Here is a 20,384-nt window from a genome sequence, read left to right on the forward strand (position 1 = left end):
GGGCTGCTTCCATAATTTGGCTGTTGTAGATAACGCCGCTATAAACATCAGGGTTCATGTATGCTGTCGAATTAGTATTTTTGTATTCTTCGGGCAAATACCCATTAGTGTGATTACTGAATCATAGGGCAGTTCCATTTTTAACTTTCTGAAGAAACTCCGTACTGTTTTCCACAGTGGCTACATCAGTTTGCATTCCTACCAACGGTGCGTGAGGGTTGCTTTTTCTCCACGTTTTCTCCAACACTTGTTTCTTGTCTTTTGATTTTAGCCATTCTAACAGGTGTGAGATGATATTTCATTGTACTTTCGATTTGCATTTCCCAGAGGATGAGTGATGTTGAGCGTCTTTTCATGTGTCTGTTGACCATATGGATGTCTTCTTTAGAGAAGCGCCTGTTGATGTTTTCTACCCGTCTTTTAATTGCATTATTTGTTTCTGGGGTGTTGAATTGTATATATTCTTTATATGTTTTGGATACTAACCGTTTACCAGATATGTCATTTGCAAATATCTTCTTCCATTCCATCGGTTGTCTTTTGGTTTTATGACTGTTTCCTACTCTGTGGAGAGGCTTTTCATTCTGATGAAGTCTCAACGGTTTGTTTTTGCCTTTGTTTCCCTTGTGTCAGTAGACATCTTTAGAAAAAAACATTGCTATGGCCTGTATCAGAGAAATTACTGTCTGTGCTGTCTTCTAGGATTTTTATAGGTTCGGGTCTCACATGTAGGTCTTTAATCTGTTTTGAATGTGTCTCTGTGTGTGATGTAAGTCAGTGGTCCAGCTTCAGTGTTTTGCACGTACCTGTCCAGTTTCCCAACGCCATTTGTTGAAGAGACTGTCTTTTTCCCATTGGCTGTTCTCTCCTCCTTTGCCAAAGATTAACTGACCATATAAATGCGGGTTTATTCCTGAGCTTTCTGGTCTGTTCCATTGATCTGTGTGCCTATTTTTCTGCCAGTACCATAGTGATTACTGCAACTTTGTAAAATAACTTGAAATCTGAATTATGATACTTCCAGCTTTGGTTTCCTTTTTCAAGGCTGTTTTGGCTATCTGGGGTCTTCTGTGGTTCCATGACAATTTTGGGATTGTTGGTCCTAGTTCTGTGAAAAATGTTGTTGGTATTTCGATAGCGATCGCATTAAATCTGTAGATTGCTTTGGGTGGTGTGGACATTTTAACAATATTTGTGCTTCCGGCCCATGAGCATGGAATATCTTTCCACTTGTTTGTGTCATCTTCAATATCTTTCATCAGTTTTCAGAGCCCAGGTCTTTCACCTCCCAAGGGCTGTATTTTATGTGAATTGGCCTGTTCTTGAATCAGGATGACAGAACTGTGATGGGGGTGGATTTGGGATAGGGAAAGGAGCCCCTTCAACAAGCACAACCCACAGATGTGTGCTCATAGAGGCTCAGGGTTCTGCCTCATCCCAAGACTGTGCAATCAGATGGCTATCATATATTCTTTTTCTTCTTAAAAGCGGTTATAGGTAAAACTAAGGTCTTGAAAACATAACAAACCTAAATCGGGTTTGTGGAAAATATTTACACCTTCTCCATTGGAGACTGATAATTGCTCTGTTAAGTTAAACCCAAGGGTCCTGTCTGGGGTAGACAGGTTGTAGCTTTCTGATGGCATTTCCCATGGTGGTGGGCAAATTTCTTAGCCTCTCTAGGATTTCCTTTCCTCATCTGTGAAATGAGCAGATGTTATACTTGCTGTATATTTCTGAGGGCCCTTCTTACTCAAAAATTTGGACTCTGCTTCAAAAAAGTGGATTACTTCTTACCTGACTGATCATATGCCAGGCAAGCACCCTATTTCATTACAGAAACTCGCCAATTATTTTTCCCATAGGCCTTTGCAAACCACTGAAACACGACTTCCTCACAGGGGAAAGCAGAAGAAGAGAGAGATGCGGTGCCTGGAGCTAGGGCCTTCCCGGAGCAGAGTAGCTGCACCTGCCGATCCCGAAAAGTCCCCGCGCTCCTTCCAGTGCCCCAGCACACGGCCTGTTCTTTGCATATCAGTGCCCAATGGATTGACCCAGACTAGCTGTGCTCTAATTTGCAAAGCAAATTAGCAGTTGAGTTTGCTTTTTGTCTCTCTTATTTTTTCTATAGTTTTTTTTTTTTTAAGTTTTATTTATTTTGATAGAGAGAGTGGCAGGAGTGGGGATGGGGAAGGGACAGGGACAGAGGGAGAGAGAGACTCCCAAGCAGGCTCCACGCTGTCAACGCAGAGCCTGACGTGGGGCTCAAACTCACGAACCACAAGGTCATGACCTGAGCCGAAATTGGACACTTAACCAACTGAGCACCCCATGCTTTTGTCTCTTTACCAAGCTGTCACGGCAGACACATCGAAAACGTGCTGTTCTCTGTGCGAGAGATTGTCTCTGTCCTGTGTATACTCCCACTCTGCTCTGATTCAACGCATCTGCAAAGCAGTTGCTGTACAGAATAGTCTCCCCTCGTCTACCTTAGTGCTGAGCTTCTGAAAACCCCCAGGTCCCTTGGAAGGGCCAGGTCTGTGCACAGGGCTAATGTCAGGACGGGGTGCTAAGGGCAAGATGAGAGAGGCCAGCAGAGAAGGTGCTGGGGAGGAAAGAAGGAGGCATGCCCCTGTGGGACGGGATTGATGAGGGGAGAGGAGCTGGCCCTGGGAGGCTGGCTCTCAGGCGGCGGGGGAGGGGAAACAGAGAAGGAGAGACCAGTCTGGAAAAGTGTCCTGGAGGGCCATGTCAGCCTTGTGATGTGAGATGAGCCGTGTCCCTTTCAGTGGCTCGAGGTCGTTCATATTTTTCCCCACGAGAAGGACCGGGGCAGGGTGTCTGGTGCACTTGCTGTGGCCTCAGGTGAGGATGGCTGTGGAGACACAGAGGCCAGTGGAGAGGACATGGCCGTGAATGACAGCTCAGAGGATATCAGCAGCTGGAGGGCACACACGGGGTGGGAGGAAGCCGGAGGTGTTTAGCACTGGGGAGTCTCATTTTGGCAGGCAACTGGCCAGCTGTGGAAGGCGAGAAGGGAGTTGGGAGAAGACGGGGCTGGATGCTCCGACCAGGGCTAAGTCGGTTGGAAGGGAAGAAAGTCGGGGCAGATTTGGTTTGGGGTGTGGAAGCTTCCAGTAGGATGTGCTGGCCAGCAGAACATGGACGCACAGGTCCAAGGCTCAGAAGCTAGCAGCATCTGGAGGGGTTCCTTTCCTGGTGGGTGGTAGAGAGGCGATGGGTCATGAGAATGGTGAACCTTCACTGTGGGGATGAGCAGAGGGAAATGGGACATAGGACACGGTCGTGGGCACTGTCTTCATGGAAGGGGACAACGAGGACAGTGAGCCGTGGAAAGCCATCCTGGCACTCTGCAACTTACACCAGTGAAGGAAGCATTAGATGGGATTATTCTCATCACACTTTTGTAATTAGGCAACGGAATGATGTTCCTCAGAAATACAACATACCTCTCAGTCATTCGATGTCCCTCCCCAATTTTACACTTACAAGTTTTAGTAACTCTGCTAAACTTTAGTAAACTTTAGTAAACTCTGCGTTTGAGCGTCTTGGAACATTGAAAGCACGAACCAGACGCTTGTGGCATTAGCTTGAAAACCCTTTGCGATGACAGTCAGCTCAATGAGGAGGGAAATGAGGGAATCATTTTTATAGACAAGCGGTGGCAGCCACGGGTGTCGTGTTGGAGCCAGAGTATCGATTCAACACCCATTACCTACTGGGTGCCTTCTTCTCCACCGCCTGGCCCAGACAGCGCTCATTTCAAGGTGTCGTTGATATTATCTGGAGAGGAAACAAACACTACTTAATTCACCCCACCAAACATAGTATTGGAAAAGCAATAATATTCCCTACCACGTGTAATAACCCATCTGTAGGGAAAATAATCCATTAAATGTGAATCAATGTGACTTTAAAAACTGTATTAAGATCAGATTGGTTCCTAGTTATGAGCACTGTCATTTCAGCATTTGCTCACGCATACTTTGTGATACCGTGTTCTGTGACCCTGAAACTTAATACCCATACAAATAATATCTATATGCTAATTAGTGTCAAAAATCACAGGTAAGCCAATCAAATATTTCACAGATGAATCCCTTTGTTTAGGGTTAATTCAAATCTGTGACTAATTAGATAGTGATCCCCTGTTTTGAAATTCTAGTGATAATTGTAGCAGAGAGTGAATTTGTTTGCATTTTCAATAAATCATTCATTAACTGAAATGAAATCTTTTCATTACATTACCTCTCATGGTTGAGTTAATAGGAAGTTTTCCTTTCTTTTTAAATTTACTGGGGTATCCTTCAGTTCTCCTTGAGTGAACCAAGCAATTGCTTTGACCATTGTCGACCAGAAAGCATTTCCCCTCAGTGTTCTCTCTTCCCCAACTGGGCCATAAATTGTCTCGCAGCTGAGATTGCTGTCTTCCAGGGAGTGTGGGAGCCGACGATCTGCTCGGAGCTGGTTCTTTTTACACCTTACGCAGACGCATAAACACTGCTATTGGTTGATTTCAAGAGAAACGCCCAGCAAACGTATCTGGGTTTATGTCACAAGGCCCAAGGCTGAAGTTGACAGAACGTCACCGTAGAAAATCCACTGGGCACATTCGTCAGAACTTCCCCGCGTTTTGACTGGGGAATGGACGTGAAGGCCCTGCTCATGAGAGAAAATCCACCCACAGGTGACAAACAGCCTGGTGATTGTCTCGCTCATAAAGTAACTCAGGTCACCTGGAGGTGTTCAGGGTGTGATACAGCCAAGGCATCTGTTTTGCGATGAATTGTGTCCTTCAAAAGATATACGTGGAGTTCCTAACTCCTGGTACCGGTGACTATGACTTTATTTGGAAATAGATGTAATCACGCCAGGATGAGGTCATACTGAATTAGGGTGGGGCCTAATCCAATGACTGGTGTCTTTATAAGAAGAGAAAGCAGGCTCAGATAGAGACTGGGACACACAGGGAGAAGGCTCCGTGACAACGAGGACAGAGGTTGGAGTGATGTATCCACAAGGGATTCATCCACCAGCTATACTGGAGAGACTAAGGGAAAACCATGGAACAGAGTCTCCCACACAGGCTGCACAGAGAGCATGGCCCCACTGGCACCTTGAGTTTTGCCCTTGTGAAGGACAAAATTTCTATTGTCCTTGGCCACCAATTTGTGGGTATTTGCTACGGCAGTCCTGGGATGCTGGAGCATCATCTGTCAGCAGGTCTGGTTGAGTCCTGGTGTGGCCTCCCCAACCCGTTCTGGACATTCTGGAAGGTCTACGTGCTATAGTCATATAGACAGGACTTGGTCAGTTCACCTGAGGTCTCACACCCCATACTCACCCCAAACCTTGCCTCCTGGCCCTTTTTCTCCTGCTTTTCTGGAGACAGAGTTTTTAAAAAGCAGGTGTCTGTGTGGCGTTCTTTATTCCAGATTCTGTATCCTTTCTTGGAGCATCCTGGCCCTCGGGAGCTGACTCTGTTTCCCCCATGTTAGTCGTGTTCTGAGAGGCGGTGATCCAGGCACAAAGCCCCAAGAACCGTGGAAGGGAAGGTGGTCAGCAGCCTCCATGGGCTCAGCAGGCACAGCTTTCCTTCCTGGAACACCCCACAGGCCGGTGGCAGCCTCAGGAAGGAGCTGGGGCCCCCCTCCCCTGCTGGCAGACTCTGGTGGACTGCCTCTCAGAACTCGCCCCACCTGAGCCTTTGCGAGACAGAGGCCCCAGTGTGAGGTGACACGGAAAGAGGAACCCAGAAGGCCTCTCTCCCACCACCTGCTCCTCTCTGAACTTCTGTCCCCGTCTGTCCCCATCAGCCTGTGCTTTCCTGGTAATTCTGACTCGTCTCCGAGCTACCTGGAGAAAGCAAAATGGGAAATAAGCCACTCAGCCTAAGTAGTAAAGGTCAGAGCGTTCTAGAATGGTGGACCCCAGAGAAGGCAGCCGGAACCTTGGGAAATGTGTAGACCATCAGGGACCATCCATTGAGAAGGTCGTTAGACCACAAGACAGAGAAGGGGTGCCCCCTGCCTTTATGTCGTGAACTTTACCAGTCTCGCTGGTGACAGGGATTATATTCCAGTGTGTTTTCCCTTTTCCTTTACAGGCCCTGGGATTCCTTGTCTGTCTGCTTTGAGTTCTTTGTGATTGTTAACTTTGGGGGGCTTTTGGCCTGCTCACTGGTCACAGGGATGGCTGCTCCAGGCTTTTTCCATTTCTCCTTCTCCAGGCTGGCCTGCCTGTCTGCCCTGGACACCATCTGACTTTCTTTACTTTGTGCTTATGCTGAAACTTGTTCCGTCCCTTCCTCCTGGCCATTTTGAAGGCACTGACCGTGCTTTTGGCCCCCGAGGGAGCCAGGCTGGCTAAGGGCTGGGCACACCCACTCATTGCCATCTCTCGAGCGGATACCAGTTTTTCCGAATCTCCCAGCCTCATTCTCAGCCTCGAACTGTTGGATAGATACCAGAATCATACCTCCCCTGGGAAGAGGGATGTTTCTATCTTCAGAGAGATAACACAAATCTGTGCCGTCGAATCTCTGTAAAAGAAGCCAAGATCAAGAAAGGGGGTTGGGTTTGAAGCTTTTTTCCATTTATGTCGAGAGGCTGAAGTCCATTTCCAAGCACATCCTGGGCCTCGGTTTCCCCACTGCTTGCATGCAGGGCCTGAGTGCAGGTTTCGTTCTAGATCTGAGGGTTAATGATTGAGCTTCTCCTAGGCTGTTTTACACACTGGCGTGATTCAACAAGAGCTTTGAAAAGTAAATTTTGCTTTCTTTGTTTGCGCTTCTAGCCATGTGTATTGATTCTAGCAAAATGACCCAAATGTTTGGTTGATTTAACAAATATGAGTTTGTAAAACTAACTTTAATGAGTACTGTACTAACAACTTTTTTTTTTTTGCAGGGGTAGGAGAAAGACAGCTGTTTGCAAAACAGCATCACCTTCATGGTGTAGAATAATAATTTTCATCGGTGTGAAATGGTCATTTCTTAAGGCGTTGAGGTCACCTATGGCTGTGTGCTTCCAGGTTTCAGTATTGGTAAAAACAAAACAAAACAAAACAAAACAAAATGAACAAACTGAATGTGTTATGAGCAGGGGTTTGCATTGAGCCAGCTGCTTAAGGATCCTTGAACACGAATACACACACCGGGAGCCCACCGCCACCTCCCTCTGTGTTTCTATTTGGTGATGGTCTCCTGGGCCTGTTTCCTTCTGGTGGCCCTGTGGGTCTTCAGTGGCAGGCCTCAGAATCCAGGGTCCCTTTTGCATACAGCACGAGCCTCAGATGCTTGTCCAGGACCCCTTCCAGCCCAGCTCTTGTCCACAGCCTGTGTTTCCTTTTCTGTGTCTGCCCTAGAGCCTGTCAAGTGAGCCTTGACCTCTCTGCGTGGCCAACCTGAGCCCCCCATGCACCTGTAGCCCCAGGGTGCATGCCCTCTCTGCCCCCACCTGTAAGGGAGGAGGGAAGGCAGGTGGGTGAGGGAGGTGCTTGAGACTGATGTGCTCAGGCATCACTGAAGAGGCAGGTGGGCACTGAGCTGAAGGGAGGCAGTTCCTTTGGGACCAGAACTCCTCTCGGAGGGAACTTGGGGGCTGTTCTGTAGTTCTCTGTTAGCTCGGCCTGCCTCCGAATGAAAGCTGTGCCTGTTTTCCATAGTTAAAGTTAATTTGAGGATGCGAGATTTAATATCATACTGCACACATGGGACCAGCTTCGTGTGCAATGAAGAGGCAGGTTTGAGGGCACTAGAAAAGCTGCATTGTTCTTTAAGTTTCTAGTTCTTTGACTCACCAGTGTGATATTATTATTATTTTTCGCGAAGATGTGGCATGATTAAGTCCTGTGTTTAAGTCTGGGATGAAAATCAGAAACACTGTACGTCGTTAAAAAAATTTATCCTGACGCTTGTTAAGACAGCAAGGATGACTTCATTCGGGACTGTTGGGATAGGCGTCAGGACTGTCGCAGCAGAGGAGCGAGATCAGGCTCAAGTGAGACTAGGACAGGAACAACCGGGGATGTGTGGCCAAGGAGCGGGGGCGGGAGTTGGTGGACCGAAAATTACTAAGCGTCGGAGATTCTCGTACGCCAGCGTGACACGATTCCTGCCGAAGGCAGGCCGGGGCTCGTACCTCTGAGGTGCAGAGGAGGATCAGACATTGATCTCTGATCCCTGGTATTGGGAGAGTCTCTCTACACTGACTCTGCAGGATTCCAGGCTATGAAGGTCCAATAAGGATGGGGGCAAAAGTCAAGGCCTCGTCGATTAGAGGGCTCAGTGGAGCCTGCCTACAGTTCGGTCACCGAGAGAGTCTTGGCATTTGATTTAAAGTCTTATTACTCAACAGCTACTGATGTTTTCTGGGTCAGGCACTGGGGCTTTAAACAATTTTTAGTGGAGGATGAGAGAGAGAGTGGCAGACAATCACAGGACACTGAAAAGTGTGGTGTGTGTTCCTTGGCCGGAAGCATTCACGCCGGGCCAGCCCGATGCTGCCAGAGTTCCACCAAGAAGCTGGTTTGGGGGTTGTTCTTGCAAGATTTCTAACAACTTGCTAGGGCCGGCAGTATTTGGGAATGGGAAGGGCGTGGGGGTGAAGGAACCGCGTCTGCAAAGCAGTGAGGAACACAGGAGCCTCCTTGCCTCTCTGGATGCCGAGTTCCAGATGGGCTCAAGGGCACCAGCGGGTCAGGAGTTGAGACTGGAAAGTAGGCGGAGGGAGCCTCTTCAAGCGTTCGCAGATGAATCCAGAAACGCGCTGTTCCATGAGGGGTGACGCCAGCAGCTTGTTCCTCAGCACCCGGTCACCTGAGGCCATCTCAGTGGTGCTTCAGAAAATAAATTTCCTCTTTCATGTTGAGCAACTTTCTAGTGTAATTTTGTATTTATACCAAAGAGAAAACTTTGTTGGTCGTGCCTTTTCCTGAAGTCTCTTAATGCCCACTTGTGGCATTCACTTAAATTTTAAAGCCTTCCAGACTAGGTGGGGTCTCTGGCAGTGAGGTGAAGCCAGAAGGGAGGTGACTAATTGAAAAAGTGGAAGGATTTTTATGATTATCGCACACCTTAACATTTTTCACTTTTCCTTTTTTTTTTTTTCTGCTGATTTTTAATGTAGGGCCGTGTAGGGCCAGTGCCTATTTGTGAATGTGGTTCCACTGATTAACTTTCACGTAAGCTTCCTGTGACGTGGAGTTACGAGATTTTCTCTTTTTCCTCTCGTCTCCGCCTTCCTAATTTTGCCGAATTTTTAAAGCTCTTTACCTTTATCATCTTTCTAAAAGATGGGATTTCCTTTTCCAGAAATGGTTCTTCCTTTTTGGCACTCAAATGCATTGTTTTATTTTGTATTTAATTACCCAGCTGACCTTGGGACGACTGTGCTCTCTGATGCCTGCGTGTAGGAAAAGAGCCCAGATGTCTAGAGAGAAGCCAGTCAGCCCTGGAGACTGACTGGTCAGCATATTTTATGGAGATGCCCATGAACGTGGGAATTTATTTCCCTAAAAAGAATTTTAGAGGATTTCTGCTGTACTTGAGTTCCCAACCCAAATGCACACGTTGCCCAGCGCAAGGTTTTGAGAGGAACACCCATGATATACATGCCCAGGTCCCACCTTCTGGACCTACAGTTTAGGAGAGACGGTGGCTGTCTGGTAACATGGTACAGAAAGTGAGATGTGCCCCTTGGGTGCCAAGACACGGAGTTCCTGGGGACAAACGGGGAGTAGCAGCGAATGTGTGTAAGCTTCAACAGTTGACCCACAGGAACAAAATCTTACACGAGACTGCCAGTCTGTTTGCAATCAGAAGAGAATCCAGAGGGACTGCGTTTAAGACTAGAATTCAGATGTGGGTTTGCCGTGGTGTCTCCATACTAAGGTAGAAGTTTCCTGATTTGTGTCTCGTAGTTGATCCAGAGGTGGCTCTTCTAGACCTGTGTTCATGTCATAGACCAGGCCCTTGGCCTTTACAAGACGAGGTTGACCAGGTGGCATAAACCCTGTTTTGTGGCATCTCTGTATTTAAATCAAAGTAATTGGAAGTTGTATGTGTGTGTGTGTGTGTGTGTGTGTGTGTGTGTTTAGCTCAAGGAAATTTTTGGTATATAGCTGGTTTGAGTTGGTATATGAGCTTGAAAACCTCAAAGGTGCTTGTCAGAGATGCTGTACCTACTTGGGAGACATGTCTCTGTGTTCAGTTAGTCAGCTCAGTGGTCTCTCGATGCGTTGTGCTGTTTCAGTGTCTCTGGCCCACACGTGCAGGAGCAGTGAATGTGCGCGTTCGCCCGAAACCTGGTTCGGAAACAATTAAACAAAAACCCAGCAAACAAACGAATAGACTCTAAAATCCAGAGAACAAACTGGTGGTTGCTGAAAGGGAGGTGATTCGGGGATGGGCGAAACAGATGAAGGGGGATTAAGAGGTACACACTTCCGTTCATAAAATAAGTAAGTCACGGAGAGAAAAAGCACAGCAGAGAGAGTACAGTCAATGACATTGTAGTAACGTTGTCTGCTGACAGATGGTGACCACACTCACCGTGGGGGGCCCTGAGTAATGGATAGAAGTGTCGAATCACTATGTTGTACACGGGAAACTAATATAACATTGTATGTCAACTCTCCTTCACAATAAATAATAATAATAAAAAACCCTACTTTATAGCTGTATGGAGAAGCAAAATGTTTGGTATCGTAGGGGCTCTTCGGGGCATTTGAAAACATGTTTGTATTGATGAGAGTGAGAATTCTTCACGTAGAAGTTTTTCCTAAGTTCAGCATTGGGCCTACTTTCTCTGACTTTGACATTTTATGGCCTTAGGAATTTGTCAGAGAAATGTGTTTTGTTCACACCGACTGTATGATAGGGAAGCATGGATAACTGTTCAGGGGGCTTTCAAATTTATCTCTTTGTGCTAGATTTTTAGCTATTATGAAATTAAACCGAAAGGAAAGCAATGGGAGGCATTAAAATTGAAATTTGAGAATCGGAACGTCTTGATTTCTTAAAAGGAAATTTGCTATAATCTCTCTCTGGATAAGAATTAAGAAAAATATTTACATGTATTATATGCAAAGTGTAACAGTAAAATTAGCCATCATTGAAAAGATACAGTACCCTGACAATACTTCGGAACTGTTTTAGGATTAAAAGTAGGACCCATTTATAAGAAAATCTTTTCATTTGGTTTTTGTAATGTTAATTTGATAAGTTCAATCTGTTGCTCTGAAAGCCAGTAAAGAGGGTGGGAGAGCCCACTGGCGCCCTGCTCATCAGATTAATGGTGCGCCTGGCCCTACATCGCCTTGTTTGAACATTTAATGCTCTGTGTTGACAGTTCCATCATTTCCTGAAAGGCAGATGAAACTCCTTCCTCTTATGCACACATGTGGGCAGCGAGGTCCTTGGCAGGAATGACACTGTAACACAAAACACCACACTGTCACGGTTCACCCCTGTACCTTTTCAGGATCTGCACTTTCTCTGCGGGACCGTCCACTCTCCCCTCCCACCCTCCTCTCCTTGGAGATGATTTAGATTTTTTTTTTTAATGTTTTATTTATTTTTGAGAGAGATCGAGCACAAGTAGGGAGGGACAGAGAGACAGGGAGACACAGAATCCAAAGCGAGCTCCAGGCTCCGAGCTGTCAGCACAGAGCCCGACATGGGGCTCAAACCCACGAACCGTGAGATCATGACCTGAGCCAACGTTGAACGGTTAATCGACTGAGCCACCCAGATGCCCCAAGATGATTTACATCTTAATCTGGTCTCTAAAATTGGACCCTAAATCTCCAAAAGATGTTCTGGCGTTTGACGCACTGTGTCACGGCAAACAGTGCCCAGTTGGGAGACGGATATGCCCTTCCCAGATCCTAGTGGGTTGTCCCAGCCTGGCCTGGGACAGAAGCAGAAGCCAGACACCTCTGAGGCCCCTGGTGGAGGGGTCCTGCTCTCTGGGGACCTGTCTTCTCCTGAGTAAGGCCCTGCTTGAGCCCGGTACTGTTTAGATCCCTTCCACAGCAGAATTCCTGGCCCACTTCAGGTCTCCCAGACCTCCATGTAGATGCAAGCTTTCTCCACCCTCCCTCTTAGCAAGCACATGACCATACAAATGCCACCATCCCTGGGACATCCTGCCATCCAGACCTCTCAGCCTCCTTATCTTTGCTGGGAGCTGCTCCCCTGGGGAGGTCTCCTTCTGCTGCTGCTGCCCGTCTCCCCGGAGTTGTCACAGCCCAGGTAAGGCTGTGTGGTGCCGGGCTGGGGGGCGGGCAGGCAGCCCTCTAGTTGACTCAGTAATGGCCCCTGTACAGTAATGGGACACCAACCTGCTGGGCTGGTTCCGTTTATGTCTTTTGCCTTTTGACCCAGGAGAAAACCTGTGGGGAAGTGGCCACAGATTTCAAGTCTACTTGCTAGATGAGGTTACCGTGTTTCTAGCTGTACCACAAGATGAGTTTCAGATTGTGTTTCTTGATCCAGTCCTGTTGACTTTGTGGTTTGTGCAAATTCAGAAAACCACTTGACTTTCTGCCCTGGTCTGGCAGCTCCTTGGGCTTACATTTACTTTTGTTAATCCTCACGAGTATTTTAGGACCTGACTGGCACGTGCTTGAGTGCCAGGCCACTGGCCAGCTCTCTCTGTGCCGTGGGATCCTGCCGCCTGGTTCTTCAGTCTTGCGGGAGGTGACCTGGGACTTTTGCTGAGCCCACTCTCTGCAGGATCTCAGTGTGGGATTATCTGCGTCGTCTTAGCAATGACACAGCTGCACCCGTGCTTCTGTGTTTCTCTGAGCATGTCCAAGGCTTGTTGGAACCCCCAACCTCGTGGAGGACTTTCTTTCATGCTCGACGTTAACGCTTTTTAATCAATGAGATGGCTCTCGATGTTAAAAAAATTTCCTTTCGCATCTCTTGTTCTAGATCAAAGGAGTACCATGTTCTTATCACAGTCCTGGTGGTAATTAACATTGAGGATTAGGACTTGTGTTTGCTAGGAACGGGAGCCTGTTGTATCCTACCCTCCCCCACCCCAACCCACCTGCCTAATACAAAGAAGGGATGAGGCAGCCCATCCAGCATTGAGCAATTGCCCTGGGAAAGGCCCGAAGTGGGGATGGGCTTTCCTTCAGTAGCTGAGCTCTAAATCAGGTGGGATGGCTGGATGGCAAGTAAATAGTTGAGCTTCGTTACCTCCTCTTTCTGGGTTTGTTTGATGGGGAACAACTTTTCTGACCGTTGATATCATGGAAATTTGATAACCCATTTGTATTACTTAAACTGCATATTTTGTAAGAGTTGTCAAAGCGAGGGAGTAATTTGTAACAGAAGCAGAGTATGTAGAAACTGTTCTCATAAAAGCGTTCTCTAAATTGCTTGGCTCGCAGCTATGGAGGTTGCTATAAAGAATGATTTCTCATATTGGATTTCCAAAGCCGCGGGAGTGGTCACAGAGCAGGCAAGGGACAGCGTGATGATTTAAGACTATTTAATGCCTCAGTTGTCATGAAATAGAAGAAAATAAACTCCAGTGGGCTGCTAGAACACATCACCACAATCTCTTAATGCCCCAAACTAGGAGGCTGATTTATCTCCTGTTATGTCTTATTAGATGGCAATCGGAAGAAGAGAAATAAAGGTACGGCCAGAGCCAGTGGCAGAAAATTAATCTGAAATGAGTGTGATTCGGGCAGGCCTGTGTTGTTCTTAAGTTCGAGCCAACCTCGGATCCAAAGCTCCTTCAGGGGGTTTTATTTCTTTGAGTCACAAATATGTGAATATGGTGGAACGGGGTAAGAATCGGTCAGGGGGACCCCGTGCTTCCCAGACTCTGTTGTGCACGCAGATCTCCCAAAGAGCTGATCCAAATGCAGATTCAAATCCACAGGACCTGGGAAGGAGCCTGGGACTCTGCATTTCCGGCAAGTTTCCAGGGGCGTCCACGACAGCTCTTCTAGGGTCCACCCTTAGAGGAGCGCACCCCTGGTCCCTCCGTGCTGATGGCAAACCAGCTATAAGTCGTCCTTTACCCAGCACCTCCCGTGTCCACCTGTGATGAAGAGGGAGCTGACCCCTCCCCGGTTAGCATACTGTCCTGAGTGTTTGCCATTCCTCCCTGGAGGAGGGACTTTCTGTGTCTTTTCAGTGAGGTCCGTTCCCTTGTTGTATTATCCTCGGTGAAGGGAAAGAGGGTTCGGGGACTTCCTGAAATGATTTAAATTATTGTCTCCTTCCCAACTTCCCTTCGGGCCTGAGTCATCCTTAGGCCTTTTCTCAGGTGTCCTGGGCCTTCTCACTCTGCAAGAGGTGGTCTCGGGTTTTCTCTGGATATTTGGGATGGTTTTGCAGTTTTACAACCCGTGATGATCAACCAATCTTATTTCATCTTGCCCAGTGCTTCTGGCACCCACAGCAGATAAGGCTTTACCAAGTTTACAATGCAAAAAGGAGGCCAATTAGCCTGCCGTTCACTCACCTAGAAAAGTAGCCAGTGGAGATCAGCAGTAATGGGCATCTTGGTCGCGTACCAAAATCCGTGTGCTGAGAATAACAAAGCAGTGTGCTGAGCCCTTCCTGTGTCATAAGGACGTCGACTGTGTGTGTGTGTGTGTGTTTTTCATTAAAAAAAAAAAATTTACTTCTAATTCTGACACGGTACCTAAAACTTAAAATGAACCATCTTAAACATTTTTACGTGTGCAGTTCACTAGCATTACCAATATTCATATTGTTGTTCCCAAACATTTTTTATCTCATAAAATCGAAACTTTTCCCCCATTAAACACTAGCTTCCCATTTTCTTCTCCCCCCAGCCCCCGGTATCCACTATGCTACTTTTTTTTTCTGTGAATTTGACTACCTTAGATATCTCCTAGAAGTGGAATCATACTGTATGTGTCCTTTTGTGATCAGTTCATTTCACTGAGTGCAACATCCTAAGGTTCAGGCATATTGTAGCAGGTGTAGGTATTTCCTTCCTTTTTAAGACGGAATGATGCTCTGTTGTGCGGATGGACCACGTTTTCTTTGTCTGTTCATCCACTGATGGACAGTTGGGTGGTTTCCATTCTTTAGCTGTGTGAACAGGAGTGTGCAAATACTGTGTGTGACCCTGTTTTTAATTTTGCGGGGGGGGATTTCCCTCTAAAGTGGGACTGTTGGATCTCGGTCATTCTATTTTTACTTTTCAAGGAACAGCCATTATGCTTTTTATATCACTTATCACATTTTACAGCCCCAGCAATGGTGCACAGAGGTTCCAGTCTCTCTACAAGTGCTCACCAACACTTGTTTTTTTCTTCCTTTTTTTTATAGTAGACATCCTAATGGGCGTGAGGTCTGCTTTACTTTGTTTCTTATTTATTGGCTTCCCATTATACTCCTCGCACAACTCCTCAGTCTGTACTCATTTTACAGACAGAGTCTCTGGGGCGCTAAGGTACTTGTCCCAGGTCACAGAAGCAGGAATGGAGCTGACCACAAGTCTCTCATTTTTGTCCTCGTGCAGCCTGCTGGCGGTGCTGGCCCCAGGAGTCCACTAGGACGTGAACCTAAGGAGACTTCGAAGGGCCTAAAAGGACAGTCATCTGTTGACTGCTCAAGTTTGAGTTGTTTAAAGCCAAGAAAATGAGGGGCGCCTGGGTGGCTCAGTGGGTGAAGCATCCGACTTTGGCTCAGGCCATGATCTCATGGTTGGTGGGTTCAAGCCCCGCGTTGGGCTCTGTGCTGATAGCTCGGAGTCTGGAGCCTGCTTCGGATTCCTTGTCTCCTCTCTCTGCCCCTCCCCTGCTCACACGCTCTCTGTCTTCTCCTCAAAAAAATAAATAAACATTAAAAAAATTTTTTTTTAGGTCAGGAAAATGACCAACGACGTCTCCGAAATCCCCCTATGTCATCAGAGCCTTTGTCAAAGGAAATACTGCCTCCTCAAGCAAAGGAGGTCATTTCTCGTTGCCTGATGTTGTCAGGGGTTTGCCTGGGACCTAATCCTGCTCTTTCAGGTCTCGATCCACACCCACCCTCCATCCTGTCCAGTCTTGACCACTCCCTTTTTGGCCTCCCTCCCCCTACCTTCCTCCAGCCCTCTTGCCCCTAATCTTCTCTAGCTTCCCTTTGGAGATGCCTGCCAGTGCCGTTCTTGAGACCCATTCACCTATGGGCAGGGGGACCTAATCTGGAACTAAAGACCCAGCCTGGCATTTCCTGGACCCTCGACCCCCATGGGCTCCCGTCTGCGTGGTTCTGAGTTGGTACATGTTCGCATTCGGCTTCACCCCACTTCCTTATCTCTGGCACAGGAACTTCTCACCGGCCCACAATCAAGCACCCCTCCCTTGTCTCGGGCTTCCGTCCGTTCTTCCCTTCTACCTTGTGCGTGTCCAAGCCATCCATGCATATCTGCATTCCATCTGGGTCTCTCTCTGTGTGTGTGTGTGTGTGTGTGTGTGTGTGTGTGTGTGTGTGTGTGTGAGAGAGAGAGAGAGAGAGAGAGAGAGAGAGAGAGAGATGTTTGTAGAGCAGCTCCTTGTGATGTACACAATTGATTTGTTTTGTGAAGAGGTGTTGTGCAGAATAGATTTTATGTGGTAGTGTTTGGAGCTTTGCACCCTCTAAAGAAAATAACATTTCATGCCCACAGATATCGAAATTGGAAATATTTCTCTTGACTTAAAAGCATCTTGTACACACTTGTTTTTGCACTTGGGATGATGAGCCTGCTGACGATCTGAAATTCCTTCAGGGGCCTGGGTCATTGTACTGATGACCGTTTTCAGTGCATCCTGAAAACAAGAAAAGGCAGACCACAGAAATGCTCTCCTTGGGACTGAGAATGTTTCGAGGTGGTGACATTGTGGGTATGGGTGTGTGTTTGCCTTGATAGACCATTTTTCTCACGATGAGCCAAAGGAAGGAAACAAGAATGACAAAAGGCCCAAGCCGACAGCCACTTAGAAATGAATGATGGTTCCTCGCGGGGGGTTCTGGACGAGCTGTGGACAAGCTTTGCCTGCTGACTTCTGAGATGAACATCACACTGGTGTTGGGGAAAGTCCAAAACATTTTTAGCAACTTACATTATACATGAGTTTCGTTCAGTTGTGAGTTATTCTGAATGCTCTCTGGCCCCAAAGCTGCTGCCCCTGTAAGTAATTTTGAGTACATGTGTATATGTAGGCAAAGCCACATGTTTTCTGTCTCCGTTAGGTTTCTGTTGAAAACTAGGAATCACGATGTGACAAAATCCCATTACTCTCAAATTGAGAGGGGCCACCTGGGCCACAGGAGGACCTCGAGGGAGGCTGGCTTTCGGTCTCCCTATATTCCTCTTGGAAATGGCTATGAGGGCAGGAACCTTGTCTGTCTCACGTGGAAGTTCCTGTATGTGGGAGCCCTGGGCGGGCTCACCCCTCCTAGGACTGGCAGAGGGGCTCGGCACTGGCATTTATGAACACACACACACACTCTACGGGCTTGTTGTGTTTAGAAGGCATGTGCTGTCTCTACTTTGCGCATTGGGGATTCAGAGATGAAATATTTGGATTCTGCTTTTACGACAGTTGCTACTCAGATGGGCAGATAGACCCAGGTAAGCAGTGTAGACAATCGTGGTCATGATACAGTGATTACATAGTATGTGAAGCAGAGAAGCAGGCCCTCCGTCCCCAACCAGTGGGTCCTGGGCTTAACAGTTTTTCTGGGCCAGCTCTTTTTCCCTTATGCTGGTATGGTTATCCACTTGGCACAGGGGAGTGCTGTCCCCTCATCCATGTGAGGACTGGGGTGGTGGTGGCAGGGAATGTTGGCAAGGGAAAAATAACTCTAAACGTACATGTAGATTCATCCATCATGGCAACCCTGTTCTCTAGCCTGCTAAAAGTAGATGTGAAAGAGCCCACGGAAATGAACCTGCTATGGGCTGAATTAAGCACCTTCCTCCCAAATTCATTTGTTGAAATCCTAATCCCCGATACCTTCCGAATGGGACTGTATTTGGACCTAAGGCCTTTACAGTGATAATTACAGTTAAAATGAGATCATTAGAGTGAACCCTAACCCAATATGATGGATGTCCTTTGGAGAGGAGTGGATTAGGGTACAGGTGTTCACAGAGGGAAGATCACACGAGGACACAGGGAAAAGGCGGCCATCCATCCACACGCCAAAGAGAGAGGCCTCAGGAGAAACCAACCTGGCTGCCCCCCGATCGTGATTTCCAGCCTCCAGAACCGTGAGACAAGAATGTGCTGTGTAAGCCCTTCCCGTGATAGGACTTGGTCACGGTGGCCCCAGCAGATTGATAGGGCGCCCTGTTATCTTCATCCGTTATGAGGGCTGCCGCTGGAGTCCCATGATTGAGTTTCAGTGTGCCACGTGGCCTTCTGTGCCAGGCGCGGACAGGCATTTGTGTGTCCTCTCTTGCTTAGAATCTGGGGGAAAGGCCAATGATAGACTCTATGGATGCAATGGTGAAACTCCATGATACTGGTTAGAAGGTAGGAGGCAGGTATTGAATTCTTGTTTTTAGAAATCAAAATCGTGTTGAAGACAGGTAGAAAAAGCCACCTGTGTTCTGTTTGGCTTTGTTTTTGATTCATTTGGAATAGAGCATTAAAAACGCAAAAGGCTTTGCTTCCTTTCTTCTTGCTCTTTCCTATTTGAAAGTACTGTGTTTGGGTTGTTATTTTTGTGATACTTGGGCTTTTGTTTTTTTTTTTTGTTTGTTTGTTTGTTTTTGGACTGTTGGTGATTTGGGCCAAGAAAGATAGCATTTTGCTCCAAAGGGCAGTGGTACCAAGATAACTGAAGCTGGGCCTAGGAAACAGCATCATCCTCCAGAGAAACTGAAACAGAGATGGGGAGCCACTCTCCCCTCGCGTCCCCCCTCCCTGCAGCCCTACCCCGAATGCACCTGCCTGGTGCACTTGCAGACGGACTTGGAAACCAAGAACAAAGACCCCTGACCACCCCTGGCTAGCCATGAAAACCATGTCGGCATGGAACGTAGAAATTCCCCTTAAATAATGAAGTGTGTTCTCTTAAATCCTGTTCCCTGCTGTCATTAGCTAAAACGAGCTGATGCTTCTATGTACATTCTTGTATCCTTTTCCTGGATGATTTCCCAACATTTGACAGACCTTAGTAAAGCTATTTTGAGACTTTGCTGACAGTTTTTCTGGGCCCACACTATGTATTTCAGCCATTTCAGTCTTAACTCTGTGACCTCATTAAATGTGTATTTTTGTATGAGCCTGTGGGTATGGGTACAGTGACACACACTGTGTTCTTATTCAAGAATCCCAAGTTAAAAACAACCCTGCTCTTTTACTGCACTCTCTGTGCATCTGAGTTTGGCCCCAGAGAGAAAGGCTTGGTCCACTACAACCTTCTTACAAAAAAAGCATGGAAACGATGTGTGTGTGTGTGTTTTTCCCTACAATTTCTAAAATTTCCTATAATATGGAACCCTTTGATCTGTTGAAATCATACAGCTTTTTCTCTCTTCAGTTGCCTTGCCATGTTCATAGAGGTAATTGCCAAACATCCAACCCGGATCCAGGCGTCTTGATCTGTACGCAGGGTACCGATCCCCTGATGTAACTAATAATTAAGGAAGTGACAGTGTGTTCTGGAGAATGCATGTTGTCCAGGGTAGGAGCTCTGGATTCTAGATCAAGTTCACTCATCGGTGATGTCAAGAAGGTAATTCACTCAAACCACCTTGTGCTGCGCCTTCCGGGTTGGCCGTTTAACACGATAACCTGTCTCAGAGCCATCTCGTGGGGTTTGGATAGTTGGAGTGATGAATCTGGCACGCTTTGAAAATCTTGCACGAAGCCTTTCCAACTCTCGAACATGCCTGCATATTCTGCGTGCCACTCACACGTGGCTGGGGGTGCCTTTCCTGCTCCGCGTGTTACTGGAGGACGCCTGAGTTCTTACGTGGACACCTCAAGGCGTTTGAACAACAGCGGCCACCGTGTGGAGACGCACTCAGTAGTCACCACCAGCAGAGTTGGCTGCCGTTCTAGCACCCGCAGGCTCTGCCTTGGCTGTCAGACCATGAGGAGCGCAGCAGCCTTCGAGCCGTTACACCGAAGGCAGACAGGATCTCTAACGTGCCTCAGTATCTGGGGCAAGGACCCCGCTCAGCGATTCGTAACCTTGCTCTTCTCCCACCTTCAAGTAGAAATGTATATAAGGACACAACTGGAAACTGACTCGCTAAATTCAACGATATTCAGATTTTACATAAACGAGCTTGGGGATCGTTTTCATGGCAACGTTTGTTCATTCTTGCTCTGCTCAAGTGTTTCCTGCATGCCTACTAATGGACCGCGCGGAGCGC

The 20,384-nt window shown here is 47.2% G+C and overlaps 1 protein-coding gene across 3 annotated transcripts in view; it reads left to right on the plus strand.

Moving 5' to 3' along the window:
• Positions 1–20,384, plus strand: part of DOCK1 (dedicator of cytokinesis 1) — a 522,147-nt gene that overhangs the window by 375,081 nt on the left and 126,682 nt on the right. The window contains exon 30 of one of the 3 annotated variants that reach the window (XM_053910043.1): positions 15,455–15,683. The exons of the other annotated variants lie outside the window; for them this stretch is intronic. Coding sequence (XP_053766018.1) covers positions 15,455–15,668 — 214 coding nt within the window. The 3' untranslated portion in view covers positions 15,669–15,683. Of the gene's footprint in view, positions 1–15,454; positions 15,684–20,384 lie in introns of those variants that run through there. 3 annotated transcript variants of the gene reach the window in all.

Source organism: Panthera pardus, unplaced genomic scaffold (assembly GCF_024362965.1).
Source record: "Panthera pardus isolate Hobbes unplaced genomic scaffold, ASM2436296v1 HiC_scaffold_22, whole genome shotgun sequence".
Classification (NCBI taxonomy): Eukaryota; Metazoa; Chordata; class Mammalia; order Carnivora; family Felidae; genus Panthera; species Panthera pardus.